The sequence below is a fragment of the Camelina sativa genome, chromosome 17, assembly GCF_030686135.1.
Source record: "Camelina sativa cultivar CO46 ecotype springtype chromosome 17, ASM3068613v1".
Lineage (NCBI taxonomy): Eukaryota > Viridiplantae > Streptophyta > Magnoliopsida > Brassicales > Brassicaceae > Camelina > Camelina sativa.
In genome coordinates, this window is record NC_141896.1 from 11,034,041 (window position 1) to 11,052,949 (window position 18,909).

General features: G+C 36.4%; 4 protein-coding genes and 1 pseudogene across 6 annotated transcripts; 2 read left to right on the top strand and 3 right to left on the bottom strand.

Annotated features, from left to right (window-relative positions):
• Nucleotides 1-2,917: 2,917 nt before the first annotated feature.
• LOC147923488 (protein CORTICAL MICROTUBULE DISORDERING 4-like) lies at nucleotides 2,918-5,227 on the top strand. 2 transcript variants are annotated; one of them, XM_087496365.1, is made up of 4 exons: nucleotides 2,918-3,947; nucleotides 4,038-4,232; nucleotides 4,311-4,402; nucleotides 4,490-5,227. In XM_087496365.1, the coding sequence occupies exons 1-4, from the start codon at nucleotides 3,195-3,197 to the stop codon at nucleotides 5,082-5,084; spliced, it is 1,635 nt and encodes a 544-aa protein (XP_087352491.1). In that variant the 5' UTR covers nucleotides 2,918-3,194; the 3' UTR covers nucleotides 5,085-5,227. The 2 variants fall into 2 exon arrangements, with proteins under 2 accessions (XP_087352491.1, XP_087352492.1); XM_087496366.1 differs by having other exon boundaries at nucleotides 3,610-3,951.
• On the bottom strand, nucleotides 5,218-8,357 carry LOC104756741 (aldehyde dehydrogenase family 2 member B7, mitochondrial-like). Its single transcript, XM_010479380.2, has 11 exons — nucleotides 8,175-8,357; nucleotides 7,748-7,873; nucleotides 7,515-7,657; nucleotides 7,255-7,408; nucleotides 6,923-7,152; nucleotides 6,706-6,795; nucleotides 6,364-6,537; nucleotides 6,107-6,244; nucleotides 5,862-5,999; nucleotides 5,713-5,774; nucleotides 5,218-5,643 (listed from the first exon to the last, which is right to left on the bottom strand). The coding sequence occupies exons 1-11, from the start codon at nucleotides 8,248-8,250 to the stop codon at nucleotides 5,370-5,372; spliced, it is 1,605 nt and encodes a 534-aa protein (XP_010477682.1). The 5' UTR covers nucleotides 8,251-8,357; the 3' UTR covers nucleotides 5,218-5,369.
• A 640-nt stretch (nucleotides 8,358-8,997) lies between these two features.
• LOC104756743 (aldehyde dehydrogenase family 2 member B7, mitochondrial) lies at nucleotides 8,998-12,193 on the bottom strand. The gene is made up of 11 exons (XM_010479382.2): nucleotides 11,971-12,193; nucleotides 11,536-11,661; nucleotides 11,311-11,453; nucleotides 11,060-11,213; nucleotides 10,740-10,969; nucleotides 10,522-10,611; nucleotides 10,181-10,354; nucleotides 9,956-10,093; nucleotides 9,720-9,857; nucleotides 9,569-9,630; nucleotides 8,998-9,472 (listed from the first exon to the last, which is right to left on the bottom strand). Exons 1-11 carry the CDS (start codon nucleotides 12,044-12,046, stop codon nucleotides 9,199-9,201), a joined length of 1,605 nt encoding a protein of 534 aa, XP_010477684.2. The 5' UTR covers nucleotides 12,047-12,193; the 3' UTR covers nucleotides 8,998-9,198.
• A 2,599-nt stretch (nucleotides 12,194-14,792) lies between these two features.
• Nucleotides 14,793-17,552, top strand: LOC104756744 (spermidine synthase 1). Its single transcript, XM_010479383.3, has 9 exons — nucleotides 14,793-15,199; nucleotides 15,293-15,369; nucleotides 15,483-15,605; nucleotides 16,246-16,350; nucleotides 16,454-16,526; nucleotides 16,644-16,715; nucleotides 16,824-17,019; nucleotides 17,115-17,238; nucleotides 17,325-17,552. The coding sequence occupies exons 1-9, from the start codon at nucleotides 14,863-14,865 to the stop codon at nucleotides 17,388-17,390; spliced, it is 1,173 nt and encodes a 390-aa protein (XP_010477685.1). The 5' UTR covers nucleotides 14,793-14,862; the 3' UTR covers nucleotides 17,391-17,552.
• Nucleotides 17,501-18,846, bottom strand: LOC104756745 (uncharacterized; annotated as a pseudogene). The gene has a single exon (XR_015586258.1). The product of XR_015586258.1 is annotated as an uncharacterized LOC104756745 (transcript).
• Between the last annotated feature and the right edge of the window lie 63 nt (nucleotides 18,847-18,909).

An 18,909-nucleotide genomic window follows, 5' to 3' on the forward strand; every position in this document is an offset into this window, starting at 1 on the left:
AATTTTCCCGCCAAAAAATTTCCGACATATTTTCCCGCCAAAAAATTTTCGAAAAAAATTTCCCGTCAAAAAAATTTTGATAAAAAAATTTCGACAAAAAATTTTCCCGCCAAAAAAAATTTACAAGGTTTTTAAAAGGTTTTATAAGGTTTCTACCTTATAAAAGCCTTATAAACACCTTGTAAAAGATTTTACAAGATTTTTTAAAGAGTTTTAAAAGGTTTTTTAAACAACTTGTAAACGCTTTTACAAGATTTTTAAAAGGTTTTTAAAAGATTTTAAAAGGTTTTTAAAAGGTTTTTAAAAGGTTTTCAAATGGTTTTTAAAAAGATTTTTAAAAAGTTTTTAAACACCTTGTAAACGCTTTTACAATGTTTTTAAAAACCTTGTAAAAGTTTTTATAAGATTTTGGGTTTTAAAAAAATATTAAACACCTTGTAAATGCTTTTAAAAAGTTTTTAAAAGCGTTTACAAGGTGTTTAAAAACATTTTAAAAGCATTTACAAGCTTTTTAAAAGCATTTACATGGTTTTTAAAAGCGTTTACAATATGTTTAAAAACCTTTTAAAAACCTTGTAAACGTTTTTAAAAGTTTTTTAAAAGCGTTTACAATGTTTTAAAAAGGTATAAATTTCAATATTTTTGGCGGGAAAAATTTTCGATTTTGGCGGGAAAATTTTTTTTTGGCGGGAAAAAATAATTTTTTCGGGAAAATTTTTCGATTTTGGCGGGAAAAAGAATTTTTGGCGGGAAACCTTTTTTGCGGGAAAATATTTTCGATTTTGATGACTGTACATTCTTGCTGTCACTCAAAAAGGGTAATTTGGTCATTTTGTATATAAAAGGGGTAGTTTTAAAAATGGTCAACATGAAGAAGTATTTTTAAAAAGGGGTATAGAAAAAGGGGCATTTTTGAGAATGCCCCAAATAATATCTTTGCAGATTTTTGACTGTTACTAATAATGAAATTAAATGTTTTAAATATAGTTGCCTAATAGAATAATTAGATTTGGTTGATTAGCCGAAAACATATGGTTTATTTGGTTTATTTTGATCAGTATACCTTAGCAAATAAAGGATGCTTTTGGTCTTTACACTCTGCGTCAAGTTTTATTTACACCTCCACATCCGGCGACTAGTTTTTTTCTTAAAGTGAAGGTGTCTACAACATTTCAATTTTCAAATAACTGTTTCTTCTAGACATGTGGTCTTGACTTTCCTTTGATTTATCAATATTTGGTGAGGATATATGAGAAAGCATGGAATTAGAAATTAGGACATGTGAGAAATCAACTGAGGATATATGAGAAAGCATGTATTTGTCTAATGTGTCGATTTGATTCTGGCAGCCATTTGTGTCATATAAACAAAATTTAAACAAGTAATTGCTTTCTCAGAAACATCCGACTGTATATGTTTAGAGTCAAAACTCCTCCTGCCACTGACGTTGTGTTGCCTTCTAAGTGTTTTCTAGGAGCAATAGGCAGAGATGAGTCAGATGATCATATGAAGCTACGTCCACCTTCCATTCAGTGCTCAGTGAAAGTGAAGATTCCACGATGTAATCCAACCTTGATGAACATGCTTGGCTGCGCACAAATGCACCTTCATACTATTTTTGACTGATACTAATAACGAAATTAAATGTTTTAAATATAGTTGCCTAATAGAAAAATTAGATTTGGTAGATTAGCCAAAAACATATTCTTTATTTGGTTTATTTTGATCAGTATACCTTGGCAAATAAAGGATGCTTTTGGTTTTTACACTCTGCGTCAAGTTTTATATACACCTCCACATCCGGTAACTGGTTTTTTTCCTAAAGTGGAAGTATATATAACTTCTCAAGTAACTGGTTTTTTCTGGACTTGTGATCTTGGTTTTCCTTTGATTTATCAACATTTGGTGATGATATATGTGAAAGCATGGAATTAGAAATTAGGACATGTGAGAAATCAAGTGAGGATATATGAGAAAGCATGTATTTGTCTAATGTGTCGATTTGATTGTGGCAGCCATTTGTGCCATATAAACAAAATTTACATTTGCGATAAAATAGAAAGTACAGTCTAGTAGATTGGTTCCAACTTCCAAATTCCAACTATAAGTTATGTTTTTGGATGTCTTTCATTAGTATGTCGTTATGTTTTACAAGTATACGCTTTCCATGAATTATTTTAGTTCTTCGTTTGGCTAATTAACCAATGAAAGAATCAAAGTACATAGAATAATAACTAAACTTTGAGTCGAAATAAGTAGTCTGTTTCTTTGGCGGCCCATTCATCAATCACGACAAGATCTCATGATCAAAGAACAAATGGTAACTATCCTTAAAAAATATACAAAATTTCATATCTTTAAGGATAATAAGTAAATAAGTAATTAATAATTCCTATAAATTTTGAAGAATGGTAATAAATATGAGAAATAATAATTACCAAAAAAAAAATATGAGAAATAATAGCTGGGATTTTTTTTCATGAGTATTTTTTTTGCTCATTACAAATAGCAACTGTATTTTGGAAAAATGGATAATAAACACTGACTATATGATTATGATTTATCTACCATTTTTAAAAAAATGAGGTGGCGAATCCACCTACATAGACTAGACAAACACAATTTAACACATTCAAACAATATCTTTGCAGATTTTTTACTAAATACTAATAACAAAATTAAATGTTTTAAGTATAGTTGACAAATACAAAAATTAGATATGGTAGATTAGCCGAAAACATATGGTTGATTTGGTTTACTGAGAATTTTAGTGCACCCTCTAATTAGGAAAAAATAACACCAGTCAACTCAGATGCAAAAGCCAAAAAAGATAAAGCCAGAATCTATCATAGTAGCCTAATCATGATTAGCGTGCGCAGCAGCGTTATATATATAACAACAACAAGAAGATCCCTCCAGATTAAATATTGTAATTATACAATTTACGAAGACTAAAATACAAAGACCCACCACCAAATTCGACCGTTGCTCACAACGCTCCAATAACCAAATCCCCAATTTCTTCTTCTTCTTTATTCAAAACAAAGTTGCGATTTTTATTTTGTTTCCATCTTACCGTTAGCTAAGTGTAAAAAAAAAACCCTAAATTGGTTCAATCTTTGCGATCTAAACCCATTTCTTGAATTTCACATCTGAATCACAAAGTCTCAATCTTGAATCCTCTGTAAAAAAAAATGGCGGCTTTAGCACCAGGGATCCTTCAAAAGCTAATCGACGGTATGAAAACCGGAGTTAAACCGACCGGAGAACACAGAAGCTCGTTATTACAAGTCACAGATATCGTTCCCATCGATCTTGACGAGAAGAATCTATTACCCAAACAAGGCTTCTTCATTAAAGTCTCTGATTCATCTCATTCGATCTACGTTAGCCTTCCTTCTGATCAAGACGACGTGGTTCTAAGCAACAAGATGCAGTTGGGTCAGTTTATATACGTTGATCGGCTCGATCCAGGGACACCTGTTCCGGTTATGAAAGGCGCTAGGCCGATTCCGGGACGGCATCCTCTGCTTGGTACACCTGAGCCGTTGATGAGTGCGAGAGGGAAGGTTGAGAAAGAGTCTGGTACGAGACCGAGGAGAGGTTCTTGGGGTCAGAACGGTGACGTTTCGTCTCCGCTTGTGTTAAAGCCTGCGCCTTTGGATTTTGATCAGTGTACCCCGGCGAAACATAGGATTGGTAATGGGAGATTCACGGCGGCGTCTCCTGTTGTTATGACGAGAGGGAGATCACCTGGTGGAGTTAGGTGCTCTTATGGTGGAGGGCTTTTGTCGAATTTGAAAGGAGAGAGTCCTGCTGCGATGATGAGGAAGAGCTGTGTTGTTCCGCCGACTTCGAAGTTTCCGAGAAGCAGAAGTGTTTGCGATAGAGAGATGTTGACCAAGAACTCTGTTTCCTCTGTTCTTGTTACTCCTTTTAAATCCTCTGTAGGTACATTTTGCTCTGTCTGTTTTTCTTTATTGGCTTTAAGCGTTAAGGGTTTTTGTTGAGAGGGTTTTTAAATCTTGATTTTGTAGGCAAAGAAAAGCGATTCACCTCCTCCGAGTATGCGTACTAGGAGAGCAACAGCAGCTGCTATGGTGGAAGATGAAAGAGATGCTCCAAAATCTATATCGAAGATGGTTTCTCCAAAGCATGAATCTAAGTACAGTAAGTTGGAAAAACCAGAGAAGAGTTTGAGTCTACCAGGAAGACTTAGCACACTGAGCAAGGTTTGCATTAAATTTGATACAGTCTTTTAAGACTGTTTTGGTTATAATACTAAGAGATGTCTTTGTAACTGTGAACAGGAAGCTATGCAGCAGCGAGAGATGGCTCAGAAGATAGCTCTTCAAGCATTGCGAGAAGCTACAACCACAGAAACAGCCGTTCGTCATCTCAAGTATACATCTGAATTTAAGTCGTTTTCATTGTATGATTTATGTGTGTTTTGAGTCTGAAATGTGAATCTTTTTTTGGGACTAAACAGGACATTTGCAAATCTGAGCAAATCAGCAAAAGCTGATTGTCCAGCTGCTTGCTTCGACAAGTTCTTGGAGTTTCACAGCCAGATAGCTGAAACCATGAACGAAATAGCGTCCATTGAAGCAGCTGCTTCATCTGCTACTACTACTGAGAACAAATCTGAGAATGGATCGTCAGTGATCCTACACGAAATCCAGCATAACTCAAATGATCATGAGAAAACCACAGCAAAGAGAAGAATTGTCTTGAAGCAGCAGCAGCAAAGTCACAAGCAGTTGAGATCAAACGATGAGAACAAGAACCCTGCAGCTCCTTCTTCTTCTTCCGGGTTAGGAAACACGGCGAGGTTGGTTAAAGAGATAGAGAAAGAAGCTGCAAACTGGTTCATGGAGTTTATAGAGAAGGCTTTGGAGAAAGGGATGAAGAAGTGTAGAGGCTCAGGTGATGCAGATGTTAAGAAGGTTCCACAGTCTTTGATTCTCAAAGTTGTAAACTGGGTGGAAGCAGAACAGTCTGCTGATAACACGAGACGACGACCAGTTCATCCAAAAGCATCACATATCACTAGAAAGCTCAGAATCAAACTGAAGAATCCTTGAACCATATCGAGAGTATTATGTTGTTCCCACTCTACTCCTATTGTGAAAATGCTTTCAGTTGCCACTGCTTACTTATAGAGAGATTCATGGATTCTATTGTCATATAAACATCAATGAAACTAATAAGAGTATGTTTTTCTCAATCACACATTTGCATGTTGTTTTATTTGCATAACGTGTTGAAGATAAATAACTCTCAAAATGTTGAAAACTTAGAGGCAGTACAATTCCAGGTTTCCCAAAGCAAAAGTGCAAATCAATTAAGGACGAGATACTTGGTTCGGTTTAGAGCCAGGCCGGATTCTTAAGGGAAGTGACAACAGCCTTGACTTGCAAGTAGTGGCTAAGACTGTAAAGACTCTTCTCTCTTCCAGTGCCACTCATCTTATACCCTCCAAATGGAATTGTGGCATCAAGTACATCAAAACAATTAATCCAAACGGTTCCAACCCTGAGCGCTCGCATCAGTCGGTTTGCTGTGTCCAGATTCTGTGTGAACACTCCAGAAGCTAAACCATACCTCGAGTTGTTTGCCCTTGCAATCACCTCATCAAGATCCCTATGAAAACGTTTAAATCAGTAAAGTCTAATCAGAAAACGTTAGTTTGATTTAGCATTAGATTCTTACTTAAACTTCAATATGGTTTGAACCGGGCCGAATATCTCGTCTGTAGCTATGAGCATGTCGTCCTGCCAAGTTTAAGTCCATATAACTCATTTTCGCAAGAAACTAACAATTGAGTTTTGTTTTAAGGGGTAATATTTCTGTTCACTTACTTTAACGTCTGAGAAGACTGTTGGTTGAATGTAGTAACCCTTTGAACCAAGCCGGTCACCTCCAGTTTGTAATGTGGCTCCAGCCTCAACTCCATGTTTGATGTACTTCAGGATTTTGTTGAATTGCTCTGAGTCCACCTGTTATTTTTATTTCCAAAATAAGTTTAGGAATTTTGAAAATGCTGTTCTGTTTTTTTCACCAAGATCTTGGTTAGGTTACGGTTTCTAAATGTTGTTCTAAGTACCTGGGGACCTTGCTCAATGCCTGACTTGAAGGGATCTCCAACAGAGCGATGGATAGCACGAGCTTTAGCTTTCTCTACAAACTCATCATACACACGTTCATGTACAAATGTACGCGAGCCAGCACAGCAGCATTGTCCCTACAAGTTAAACAGATCAGGTTATACATATCAAAAAAGGCTGGATTCTTAAGACTCTATATATCCATGGAAATCATATGACTCTAATTCATACATTGAGGTGTTTCAAGTGATGTTACCTGATTAAAAAACAAAGCGAAATGTGCAAGCTCGACGGCCTGATCCACATCAGCATCTTCACATACAATGAATGGTGACTTGCCTCCAAGCTCAAGAGTCACTGGCTTAAGGTTGCTTTTTGCAGCCGACTCAAGAATGATCTTCCCAACGTCAGTAGACCCGGTGAAAGCAACCTGTAAAGTGCAGAATTAATATTTATCAGAAACAAAATGTTACTACTGCCTGGTATGTATTTTTATGCTTGCAGAAACTGTTCCAAGAAAAGATCTAAGGAACAAGATATACAACCATTGCAGAAAACGGTGAGATAAGAAGAATCTTTCAAGGTTTGTATTAGAAACCTTATCAATGTCCATGTGACTAGCTATGGCTGCACCAGCTGTAGCACCAAATCCAGAAACTATATTTACAACTCCTTCAGGAAGTCCAGCCTGTCATAAAATATCAGTTACTTAAACAAAACATAACATATTGTTAAATGAAGCTTGAATGAAAGCCTAAGGCCTATAAGTTGTCAAGTAGACAGATGGTAGCAAACACAAGAGCAAACATTATTACCTCATGAAGTAGTCTTCCAACAAGAAGAGCAGATAGAGGAGTTTGCTCAGCAGTCTTGAGAACAAGGGTGTTTCCACAAGCTAAAGCTGGTCCAAGTTTCCAAGAAAGCATGAGAAGAGGGAAGTTCCATGGGATGATTTGTCCAGCGACACCAATAGGCTCATGCAAGGTCTGCACATGGTGTGGACCATCTGCTGGAACTGTCATTCCATGGATCTTGTCTGCCCAACCTGAGAAACTCATCGAAAGAGAAAGCACAAAGTTTATGAAGATGGATATAATGAGGAAGAAACCTTAGGTACACAATAAAATGCATCAGTGGTTTCACTCACCAGCATAGTACCGGAACACCCTAGCAAGCATTGGCACTTCAATTTTAGCAGATTGTTCAAAAGGTTTCCCACAATCCCAACTCTCAAGAGCAGCAAGCTCATCATTATGTTTCTCGATCAAATCAGCGAAACGAAACAGTATCCTTGATCTCTCCTGAAGAAATCAATTAACCAAAACAGAGCGAACATTTCATTTCTTTTTGGTCACCAACTGAGAGAACATTTCAAAACACAAAGAAGTTGCTTATTATTTTAAATACATAAGCTGTCATTCTAGGCCATGGTCCTTCATCAAAAGCCTTGCGTGCAGCTGCAACAGCACGGTTCACGTCTTCTACATCACCTTCAGCTACCTGAGCAATCACTTCACCATTTCTTGGATCCAGAGTAGGGAAAGTTTTTCCTGTAAAAAAATTTAAACAAGTAATAAAAAGTCTCAGTGTTTGTAACAAGCTTTAAGATATTGACAAAGTGCTAAAAAACATTTTCTTACCAGAGGCTGCATCAACGAATCTTCCATTGATTAAGAGCTGTGTGTGTTCAACTTTCACAGGTGGAGTAATAGTGTTTTCAAGATCAGCAGCGAAGTTACTGTATCTCTGAATTCCTCTGTTCATACCTGATGAAGAAAACAAAACAGAACAGGAATCAACCGATCTGATAGAGACCACGATCATCCAATCGATCAACAGACAATGAGCGATCTACAAAATAACACAAGTTGATACAACAGAATCCAAAAAAACTTGGAGACCATCATCAGATAAAAGAGAGAAAATGTAAAAAAGATCAATAAAGTAAGATTATGATCTCGATCGTTGTATTGAACATCACATTATGAACATAGCCACAGAGTCCGATCGGAGCTAAGAAGATATCATTTTTACAAAAATGGATCGTATTAGCCATCAGATATATACCTCTAAGAGATAACAGAGAAGGCGAGGAGGATATGAAGGAGCGAGCGAGCAACGAAGAAACTTTTCTTGACGCCATGGCTAATTACTTTTGTTTCTTCTTCTCTACGGTGTAAAATGTTCTCTCTATACGATGATGCTCTTTTTGTAATTGTAGGCTACACACGGAGTAATGATTTCACATTTAACAAACATAGAAATAAACCAATTTAAGATAGATAGCACTGCATTTTTCCACGTGTGTATGGGGACATGTCGACGCGATTTGTCCCAAATCATATACTAAAATAATTTTATATTTCTACACTAAAAAAGTATATAGATATTATTTTTTAATATAGGGTTGGCATAGATATTTTTCAAACTCTGTAAAATAAATGTGTTACTACTTCTCCCAATATTTTTGAAGGGACGATGGATTTGAGTGGTTAATGTGTGTGATTTGAGTCTGAAGTGTGATAAAGTTGTTGTGAATCTTTTTTTTTGGGACTAAACAAAACATTTGCAAATCTGAGCAAATCAGGAAAAGCTGATTGTCCAGCTGCGTGCTTCGACAAGTTGTTGGAGTACAGAGAAGGCTTTGGAGAAAGGGATGAAGAAGTGTAAAGGCTCAGGTGATGCAGATGTTAAGAAGGTTCCACAGTCTTTGATTCTCAAAGTTGTTAACTGAGTGGAAGCAGAACAGTCTGCTGATAACACAGTTCATCCAAAAGCATCACATATCACTAGAAAGCTCAGAATCAAACTGTGATAAGGCTTTCAGTTTCCACTACTATTGTAATTAGTCAGGCTCGTATACACATCACTGAAACTAATAAGAGTAATGTTTTTATAAATCACACATTTTCATGTTGTTTTATTTATAAAAATGTGTTGAAGATAACTTACTCTGAAAAAAAATCTCGAAAACCTGAAGACAGTACAATTCCAGGTTTTCCAAAGGAAAAGTGCAATAATAAATAAACCAACATCGAGAAATAAGCATAAGTTGCAGCTAACGAAGGACGAGAGATACTTGCTTCGGTTGTTAGAGCCACGCTGGATTCTTGAGGGAAGTGACAACAGCCTTGACTTGCAAGTAGTGGCTAAGACTGTAAAGACTCTTCTCTCTTCCAATGCCACTCATCTTATACCCTCCAAATGGAATCGTGGCATCAAAAAGATCAAAACAGTTGATCCAAACGGTTCCAACCCTGAGCGCTCGCATCAGCCGGTTTGCTGTGTCCAGATTCTGTGTGAACACTCCCGCAGCTAAACCATACATCGATTTGTTTGCCCTTGCAATCACCTCATCAAGATCCCTAAAGGAAGAGACATTAAAAGCCATCAGTAAAGTAAAGTCTAAATCAAAACATGACAACAAAGAGGAAATATTTGGTTTAGCATTAGATTTGTACTTGAACTTCAGTATGGTTTGAACCGGTCCGAATATCTCGTCTGTGGCTATGAGCATGTCATCCTGCCAAGTTTGATACGGTCCATATAATTAGCAAGAAACTGTGATGACAGTTAAGTTTTGTTTTAAGGGGTAATCTTCTCTTTACTTACTTTCACGTCTGAGAAGACTGTTGGTTGAATGTAGTAACCCTTGGAACCAAGCCGGTCACCTCCAGCTTGTAATGTGGCTCCAGACTCAACTCCATGTTTGATGTACTTCAGGATTTTGTTGAATTGCTCTGAGTCAACCTGTTTTTTTGTTTTTTTTTTCAAAATAAGTTTAGGAATTTTGAAAATGCTGTTCTGTTTTTTTCACCGAGATCTTGGTAAGGTTTTGTTCTGTGTACCTGGGGACCTTGCTCAATGCCTGACTTGAAGGGATCTCCAACAGAGCGATTGACAGCACGAGCTTTAGCTTTCGCTACAAACTCATCATACACGCGTTCATGTACAAATGTACGCGAGCCAGCACAACAGCATTGTCCCTACAATTTAAACAGAACAGGCTATACTTATCAAAAAGGGATGGGTACCATATAACTCATATGTTGAGGTGTTTCAAGTGATGTTACCTGGTTAAAGAACAAAGCGAAATGTGCAAGCTCAACGGCCTTATCCACATCAGCATCTTCACATACAATGAATGCTGACTTGCCTCCAAGCTCAAGAGTCACTGGCTTAAGGTTGCTTTTTGCAGCCGACTCAAGAATGATCTTCCCAACTTCAGTAGACCCGGTGAAAGCAACCTGTATAGTGCATAAGATTTATCAGAAACAAAATGTTTACTAAACTGCCTGGTTTGTATTTTTATGCTTGGAGAAACTGTTCCAAGAGAAGATCTAAGGAAAAAGATATACAACCATTGCAGAATACGGTGAGATAAGAAGAATCTTTCAAGGTTTGTATTATAAACCTTATCAATGTCCATGTGACTAGCTACCGCTGCACCAGCTGTAGCACCAAATCCAGAAACTATATTTACAACCCCTTCAGGAAGTCCAGCCTGTCATAAAATATCAGTTACTTAACAAAACATAACATATGTTAAATACTAGCTTGAGTGAAATCGTAAAAGCCTATATTAAGTTTTCAAGTAATCAGATGGTAGCAAACGCAAGAGCACGTTGTTACCTCATGAAGTAGTCTTCCAACAAGGAGTGCAGATAGAGGAGTTTGCTCAGCGGTCTTGAGAACAAGGGTGTTTCCACAAGCTAAAGCTGGTCCAAGTTTCCAAGAAAGCATGAGAAGAGGGAAGTTCCATGGGATGATCTGTCCAGCGACACCTATAGGCTCATGCAAGGTCTGCACATGGTGTGGACCATCAGCTGGAACTGTCATTCCATGGATCTTGTCTGCCCAACCTGAAAAACTCATCGAAAGATAAAGCACAAATTTTGATGAGTCAAAAATCTTATGGGCACACAATAAAAGGCATCAGTAGTTTCACTCACCAGCATAGTACCGGAACACCCTAACAATCATTGGAACTTCAATTTTAGCAGATTGTTCAAAAGGTTTCCCATTATCCCAAGTCTCAAGAGCAGCAATCTCATCATTATGTTTCTCGATCAAGTCAGCTAAACGAAACAGTATCTTTGATCTCTCCTGAAGAAATCAAATTAACCAAAGCTGAGAGAACATTTCAAAAGCACAAAATATATACAAACACAAAGATAGAAGAAGTTGTTTTATTTTTTAATACATAAGCTGTCATTCTAGGCCATGGTCCTTCATCAAAGGCCTTTCGTGCAGCCGCAACCGCACGGTTTACGTCTTCTGCATCACCTTCAGCTACCTGAGCAATCACTTCACCATTTCTTGGATCAAGAGTAGGAAAAGTTTTTCCTGTAAAAAAATTTAAACAAGAAAAAGTCTCAATTATTTGTTACAAGCTTTAAGATATTGTTGACAAAGTGCTAATTCTTACCAGAGGCTGCATCAACGAATCTTCCATTGATTAAGAGCTGTGTGTGTTCAACTTTCACAGGTGGAGTAATAGTGTTTTCAAGAGCAGCAGCAAAGTTACTGTATCTCTGAATTCCTCTGTTCATACCTGATGAAGAAAACAAAACAGAACAGGAATCAATCTATTTCGATCCGATAGAGACCACGAACATCAAAATCAATCAAGAAGTAACCAAAGATCAAAAGACAATGAGCGATCTGCAAATATTGATACAGAATCCAAAAAACTTGGAGACCATCATCAGATCGAAGAGAGAACATGTAAAAAAAATCAATAAAGTAAGATTACGATTTCGATCGTTGAATTGAGCATCACATTATGAACAGTGCCACAGAGTCTGATCGGAGCTAACAAGCGATCATTTTACAAAATGGATCGTATCAGCGATATACATACCTCTAAGAGATAACAGAGAAGGCGAGGAGGACATGAAGGATCGAGCGAGCAACGAAGAAACTTTTCTTGACGCCATGGCTAATTACTTTTGTTTCTTCTTCTCTACGTACGGTGTGTAATGTTCTCTCTACACGATGATGATGCTCTCTCTCTTATATTTTGGTGAGCTCTGTTGTCTTTATAGGCTTACACACGAGTAATGATTTCACATTTAACAAAACATAGAAGGAAACCAAGTTTAGATAATAACACTGCATTTTTCCACGTGTGTATGGATGGGGACAAGTTTAGATAATAATACTAAATATTTATTTTATTTTTCTACACTAAAATGTATATAAATATCATTTTAATATAGTATACTAGATTAGGACCTGAATTTTTTTTATTTATATTATAATTTTAGAATAAAATATAATTTATATGATTATTTTTAAAAAAAAATTGGATAAAACATTATGCAATAAAATCATATGCTAAATATGATGGCTTGAAAAATACCTATTTTGTAAGTTTTATATTGTTAATTTTGTAATTTTGTGTATGAGAAATTGTTATGTTTATTGTTTGTTTTTATTGTAATTTTTGAACATGTTTGGTAAAAAATTGTTTTAATATGACTCTTGCTTAGGTAAGATTTTATTTTAAACTGCACAATAAGATCTCAGAAATCATGATTAAATGTGATAAATTGCCAAGATTTTATTTCTTTTTATGCCTAACAGTTTTTTTATACCTAACAATATATATTTTGTAACAATACATGAAATACTAAAGATTTTATTTTGAAAATTGTATAAATTATTGGAATATTCTTTGGGATATTCTTAAGTGTATTAATATATCCCACAGATTGACCAATTAATCTATAATTTTTTTTTTAACCAATTTATATTTAGTTTATAACATATTTTGTAACAAACTTATAAAAAGTATATAGTATACAAAAAAAAAGATTGTGTGTTAAACTATAAGGGATTATATAGGGGATTTTGGCATAGATATTTATTCAAACTATGTATAATAAGTGTGTTCCACTGTTACTTCTCCCAATATATTTGAAGGGACGATGGATTTGAGTGGTTCACCTACCCCACATTAAAACAGGTGAATTATTTTAGTTATATCGGTACTATCATTAGAGTGGTGAGTGGTCCACAATGTGTGTTGGCAAACAAAAGATTAAGATAATGCTTTAAAAGAATTATGAGATTACGTTTCTAATCTCGCTACTATATTGCTTTTATATGTTTGAGTCATTCATAATCATTCTTATACGACTCACTTAGTCCAATTTAACGAATAGTTTAACACCACATGCATGTAATCGGGGGAGCGATGGACCCGGTATTACAGAGCTTCCAACAAACTTTTACTACATACTTCGTCAAATATTTAGGTATAACATTTGGTATTTAATAGGCCTGTTTTTAAGTAGAAATGAGCCGACAAAAAAAAAAAAAGTAGAAATGATACTTGGTCAATATTTTCAGGCATTTTAAGTTCTACATTTGGTGAAATAACACATATTTGCTGGACAGTTCTATCTTTAGAGTTGGCTAATACTAAGTTCACATAAGCCTATATATATATGTGTTAGAATTGTTATTTAAACAATAAAATTGCCGATCGATACACTTAAAACATTCATCATCAGAATTTTGCCGTGAAAATTGTCACAAATGCTCTTTTTTTTTTTTTTGGGTTAAAGTGCTTGTAAATATTTGTACACTTTCAGATGTGTTAAAAGATTACTTTCATAGTCCAGTGATACATAAATGAGCCTTTTTGCTAATTTATAGAAAAATCATTTTAAAGTTATGATGTGGCTATGCCCATATAAGTTCTCTTTTTATATAGATTGTGTCATCACCTTTTTTCTCCTGTGCGATATTTGCCTTCTGTTTTCATATAAGGTTCGGCATCAACTAAAACCTTATATACAATGGACCGTTCGATTGAATTGCCTAACAAGATCTGTAGGAACAAACGTATGAAATTGAAAACAGCATTATTAATCTTTGGCTTTACCATATACTATGTAGTAGCTAAGTTTCTAACAGCTAGTGCTGATTCAAAACTCCTCATACACTATACACACCACAATTTTGATCGACAAAATAGAGTTTAACATAAAAAAAATATTGTTTAGTCTGTCTCTTTTTTTTTTTTTTTTGTCAAACAATTTAGTCTGTCTCTATATGCCTACATTTTTCAAGTAATGTATTTTCCCTTTTTTTTTTTTTTGGCCAGAGAAAATGTAAATCTTAGCTGCAAAGCAAAAAAAAAAAAAAAAAAAAGGGTTATATTCTATGTTTCATTATACTGGGCCTAATATTATAATGGGCTAAACCTTCTGATCCAATTCGCTTATATGGGGGAAGTATACGCTATGGTATACAGACTGAAGCATTCGTCGTCTTTATAGACCACAACTTGTTCCCACTTCCCAAATGGAACAAAACTTTCTTCAACTATATGGATACATCATCATCATACATACTCATTTTGCGAGTCATCTCTACTATCAAATAATCAATCACGCGTCGTTACACATCTTCAAGTAGAGAGAGCAGGCTTTTGCTGCCTAGTACCATACGGTTACCGACGTACCATATATGTTTCGGACCTTTTGGTATAAGAGAATTTTGTTTGCACGTGGGGTTAGGTAGCGGTAGCGCGTAGAGTAAACGTTCCTCTGAGAGGACATCAGAGAGACTGAGAGAGAGACGAATAAAGGAAAAAAACAGAACATAAAAAGCCAAAAAGCTAAAAAGAAAACGTTATATTCGAGGCAAAATAAACTTTGTACTATTATCATCACATAATAATTTCCCAATTTTGCATACGTTGAAATAAAAAAAAAATCAATATTAATTATAAAAAAGAAAAATGATATTTACACTTCTACGCCCTCCTCCTCTTGCTTATAATATCTTCCGCTTCACTTCACATCATAATCACCACCTCACAAAAACCCTAATCCCTCTCTCTCATTTCTCTCTCTCTCGGCGTTTCTTTGGGAGTCTCAGCAGAGCTTCAACTGCCATGGATGCTAAAGAATCCTCCGCCACTGATTTGAAGAGACCTAGAGAAGAGGAGGCGGCTGATAATGGCTCCGCCGCCGTCGCTTCCATGGAGACAGAGAACGGAGATCAGACAAAGGAGCCTGCTTGTTTCTCCACTGTGATTCCTGGGTGGTTCTCTGAAATGAGTCCCATGTGGCCAGGTATAAGGGAAACGCTAAATTCTTGGTTTTTTCCATAAAGTCTTGAGCTTTTTGAGTTTTGTTTTTTAAAACTCTGTTTTTATACAATTGCAGGTGAGGCACACTCTTTGAAGGTTGAGAAAGTTTTGTTTCAGGGCAAATCTGATTACCAGGATGTGATTGTTTTCCAGGTTAACCAAAAACAATCAATTTCTCTGTTTTTTTTTTTTTTTTTTTTTTTATCTGTGATTTATCTTTATATAGGAACATTCATTTTGATTGTTAGCTTTTTGAATTTTCTTAGTCTGCAACATATGGAAAAGTTTTGGTTTTGGATGGAGTAATCCAACTTACTGAAAGAGATGAATGTGCCTATCAAGAAATGATCACTCATCTTCCTTTGTGTTCCATCCCTAACCCTAAGAAGGTATACTTCTATCCTTTTAGTAACCTTTATTGCGGTTTGGGTGGTGTGTGTGTAATCAAAAGTCTACTGCTTTGGAATGTAATGAAATATCTTTTATTTTAAGTCGACATGTTTCTTCTCCAGTAAAGTAGGATGAAGGAATCATTACTTATGGAGAAAAATAGAGCAACCAGAGTACCTTTTATCAGATGTGAATATAGAAACTAATTGAGCTGGCCTAAATGATTATACACTACAGGGTGGTGATAGGAATGTCCACTAGATAAAAAGTAGATTGGATGATCAATATTTGTTTGCTTTTTAGATGTTGCAAACTTTGATGGCCTCTTGATAAAAAAAGGTTACACTGTCCCACGTTCTCATCTGGCAAAGTTTGAGAACTCGAGTAACTTTATTGTGTAATCATAATATGATTGAATTTTTTATAATTCGCTTAATTGATTATAGTCTAGCTTTGTTATTGTGGTTTGCTTGAGAAAAAAAGATATATAATCAAAAGCTTCTTACATCCAAAATTGGTTATCTAAGTATTTCGGTAATGGTAAAGTGGAGCATTTTAAAATGCTGTTTTTTTTGCTTTTAGCCAGTAAAGCTATAAGCCAGAGTGTATCTGATCAATGTCTTTCTAGTTTTTCTATAGGTCTTGGTCATTGGAGGAGGAGATGGTGGTGTCCTGCGGGAAGTTGCACGTCATCCTACTGTTGAGCACATTGACATGTGTGAAATTGATAAAATGGTGGTCGACGTGAGTGGTCACCTTTCCTGCATCTCTGTTTTGATAAATGCCATTTATTTGAAAAACATATGTATTATCGTTTAATATGTTTCCATCTACTGGTAATTTTCAGGTGTCTAAGCAATTTTTCCCTGATGTAGCAATTGGATATGAGGATCCTCGCGTGAACCTCGTCATTGGCGATGGTACTATACTGCCACGTTTTATCTCTCTATCAAAAACACTATGTAGTTATGTTTAACACATTTTGCCATTTGTAAATCAATCATTATTCAAACTGAGGGATTGGTGAATCATTGCAGGTGTTGCTTTCTTGAAGAATGCTGCTGAAGGATCATATGATGCTGTTATTGTTGACTCATCAGACCCAATAGGTAACTACTACCATCCACATGTCAATCATATTATCCCTTGTTGTTATTTTGAACAAAATCTAAAGAAGCAGGCTTTTAACTATGATTACGCTTGCTGATGAATGTCAGGTCCTGCAAAGGAGCTCTTTGAGAAACCCTTCTTCCAATCCGTGGCTAGAGCTCTTCGTCCTGGTGGAGTTGTGTGTACTCAGGCTGAAAGCTTGTGGCTTCACATGGACATCATCGAAGACATTGTTTCCAACTGCCGTGAGATCTTCAAGGGTTCTGTGAACTATGCTTGGACCAGCGTTCCAACATACCCCAGGCATGTTTAGTGACCTTTAACATTCAATCTCTTTACATTTTTCGTCGTTATAACTCAACCTGAATGTGTAATCATTTTCATCCTTGATTTTGCAGTGGGGTTATTGGATTTATGCTCTGTTCAACGGAAGGACCTGAAGTTGACTTCAAGCACCCACTGAACCCAATTGACGAGAGCTCCAGCAAGTCAAATGGACCCTTGAAGTTTTACAATGCCGAGGTAAAAAAAACAATCTCTCGGTGTACATGTTCATGCAGTCTAGACATTTAACCCTTAGCTTATGCTCTCAATTCTTTGGGTTTCAGATTCATTCAGCTGCATTCTGCTTGCCTTCTTTCGCCAAGAAGGTAATCGAGTCAAAAGCCAATTGAAAAGGGAAAGGAAACTAATCTTGAGGATCGTTGAATTTATCAAAATAAAAGCTTTTTACTGTTTTTAGAATGTTATGTGTTTCACGCATGTTTCTGTAACACGCAAGAGCTGCAAAAGTGACTATGTCTTCTTTTAGCATAGTAGCATTACACATTACAAAAGTAGCAAAATCCAATTTACAACATGTTTTCTTGCTTTTGCCGTCATGAAGCTTAAGAAGTTATCAGCCTTTTTACCATTTATTTAAAGATGCAAAGTTGATTTGAACTAAGCCAAACTCACTCAAGCACCAAGAGGTTTAGCTTGCTCTATGTCACGCTTCTTCCTCAAAACCCTAGTTTTACAATCATGGTAACAGGCAAGACAAGTCACCCATTTAAGCACATTCCCGATACAAATCAAACCCACATAGAGACCAGTATAGAACACTCCATTTCCATTCGAACTCTCACTGCATTTGGAGTATAAACATGGCATCCTCATCACAAGAGCAAAGACCAAGAACATCAACGTCAACTAGAGGTCACGCTTCTCATGCCCTCTTCTATACCAAGTTGAAAGAGACAGAGCATCACTTCCATAGATGCCTTGACCATCTTCGTCGTCTTCTAAAACCGAAACAATCAAACCCATGTTCCACCTGGCGCTCCACTTGCAGAACTTTGCAGTCAGAATTATAAAGAAAGTACATTGAAACAGAAGAGTCAGAACCACCACCACGTCGAACAGTCCCCTACGTTGGTAGTGGAATCGTTGGTAGTGGAATCTTTCGTATTCCCGTGAGAGATAAGTATCGTATAAGTAGTTGGTTGAACCAGAGAGAAACTGAAGAAAGAAGAACAAGAAAAAGAATACGAAAACAGAGGTTGACCAAAGGAGGACATAGAGAGATGTGATCAGACAACCTCCTACTCTGCTCTGACATATTTTGAAAGATCTCCGTACCAAATGAAACAGCCCCAACGGTTCTTCCTCGTACTTGTAAACAATCGAAGATGCTGCAACGATCGTAGTGGTGGTAAGAAGGTCGAGAACGGTGTAGGGAAAGAAGTAGAGCAGAGAAGTCTGGATCAGCCAAGGAATCAGATCATTGTTTTTTTCTGATATGATAATTAGATCATTCTCCCGGCAAGTCCTCCCCTCGAGTGAGTAGAGACGAACTGGGAAGCGTAAGCGACGGTGGTTTGGAGAGAGAGCTCGAAGAAGATCAAGAAACAAAACAGCGGGAGAGAGCAGAGGCAGAGGAAGAAGAAGAGATTGATGTTACACAAGAGTAGCTTCGCAGCTTGTTTTAGTAGTTCGATGACACTTTGCTTCTCCTCGCTATTCGTCTCCATTTGTTGATCTCTTTTGTCACAATTGGAAGTAGAAGAAGAAGGCTTAACCACAGATATGTGTATCTTCGAATTAAATTAATGGTTGGCGTCCTTCATTGACGTTGACTTGTAAACTTCTTCTTTAAGTCGACGTATGTAATGTTTGACAAGTAGTAGTGTAGGGTTTTTACTTACTATATAT

Bases quoted from the DNA above. Each gene is read 5' to 3' on its own strand.
- LOC104756743 (XM_010479382.2), bottom strand. From the start codon at position 12,046: ATGGCGTCAAGAAAAGTTTCTTCGTTGCTCGCTCGATCCTTCATGTCC. The intron at 11,214-11,310 runs GTATTAAAAAAT...TGATTTCTTCAG, and splicing joins GGCCTAGAATGACAGCTTAT to GAGAGATCAAAGATACTGTT. The intron at 10,612-10,739 runs GTAACAACGTGC...ATTTTATGACAG, and splicing joins TTGGAAGACTACTTCATGAG to GCTGGACTTCCTGAAGGGGT.
- LOC104756741 (XM_010479380.2), bottom strand. From the start codon at position 8,250: ATGGCGTCAAGAAAAGTTTCTTCGTTGCTCGCTCGCTCCTTCATATCC. The intron at 7,874-8,174 runs GTATATATCTGA...TTTCTTCATCAG, and splicing joins TTCTCTGTTATCTCTTAGAG to GTATGAACAGAGGAATTCAG. The intron at 7,658-7,747 runs GTAAGAAAATGT...ATTTTTTTACAG, and splicing joins ATTCGTTGATGCAGCCTCTG to GAAAAACTTTCCCTACTCTG.
- LOC104756744 (XM_010479383.3), top strand. From the start codon at position 14,863: ATGATATTTACACTTCTACGCCCTCCTCCTCTTGCTTATAATATCTTC. The intron at 15,606-16,245 runs GTATACTTCTAT...GTTTTTCTATAG, and splicing joins CCATCCCTAACCCTAAGAAG to GTCTTGGTCATTGGAGGAGG. The intron at 16,351-16,453 runs GTGAGTGGTCAC...GGTAATTTTCAG, and splicing joins TTGATAAAATGGTGGTCGAC to GTGTCTAAGCAATTTTTCCC.
- LOC147923488 (XM_087496365.1), top strand. From the start codon at position 3,195: ATGGCGGCTTTAGCACCAGGGATCCTTCAAAAGCTAATCGACGGTATG. The intron at 3,948-4,037 runs GTAGGTACATTT...TTGATTTTGTAG, and splicing joins TTACTCCTTTTAAATCCTCT to GCAAAGAAAAGCGATTCACC. The intron at 4,403-4,489 runs GTATACATCTGA...GGGACTAAACAG, and splicing joins ACAGCCGTTCGTCATCTCAA to GACATTTGCAAATCTGAGCA.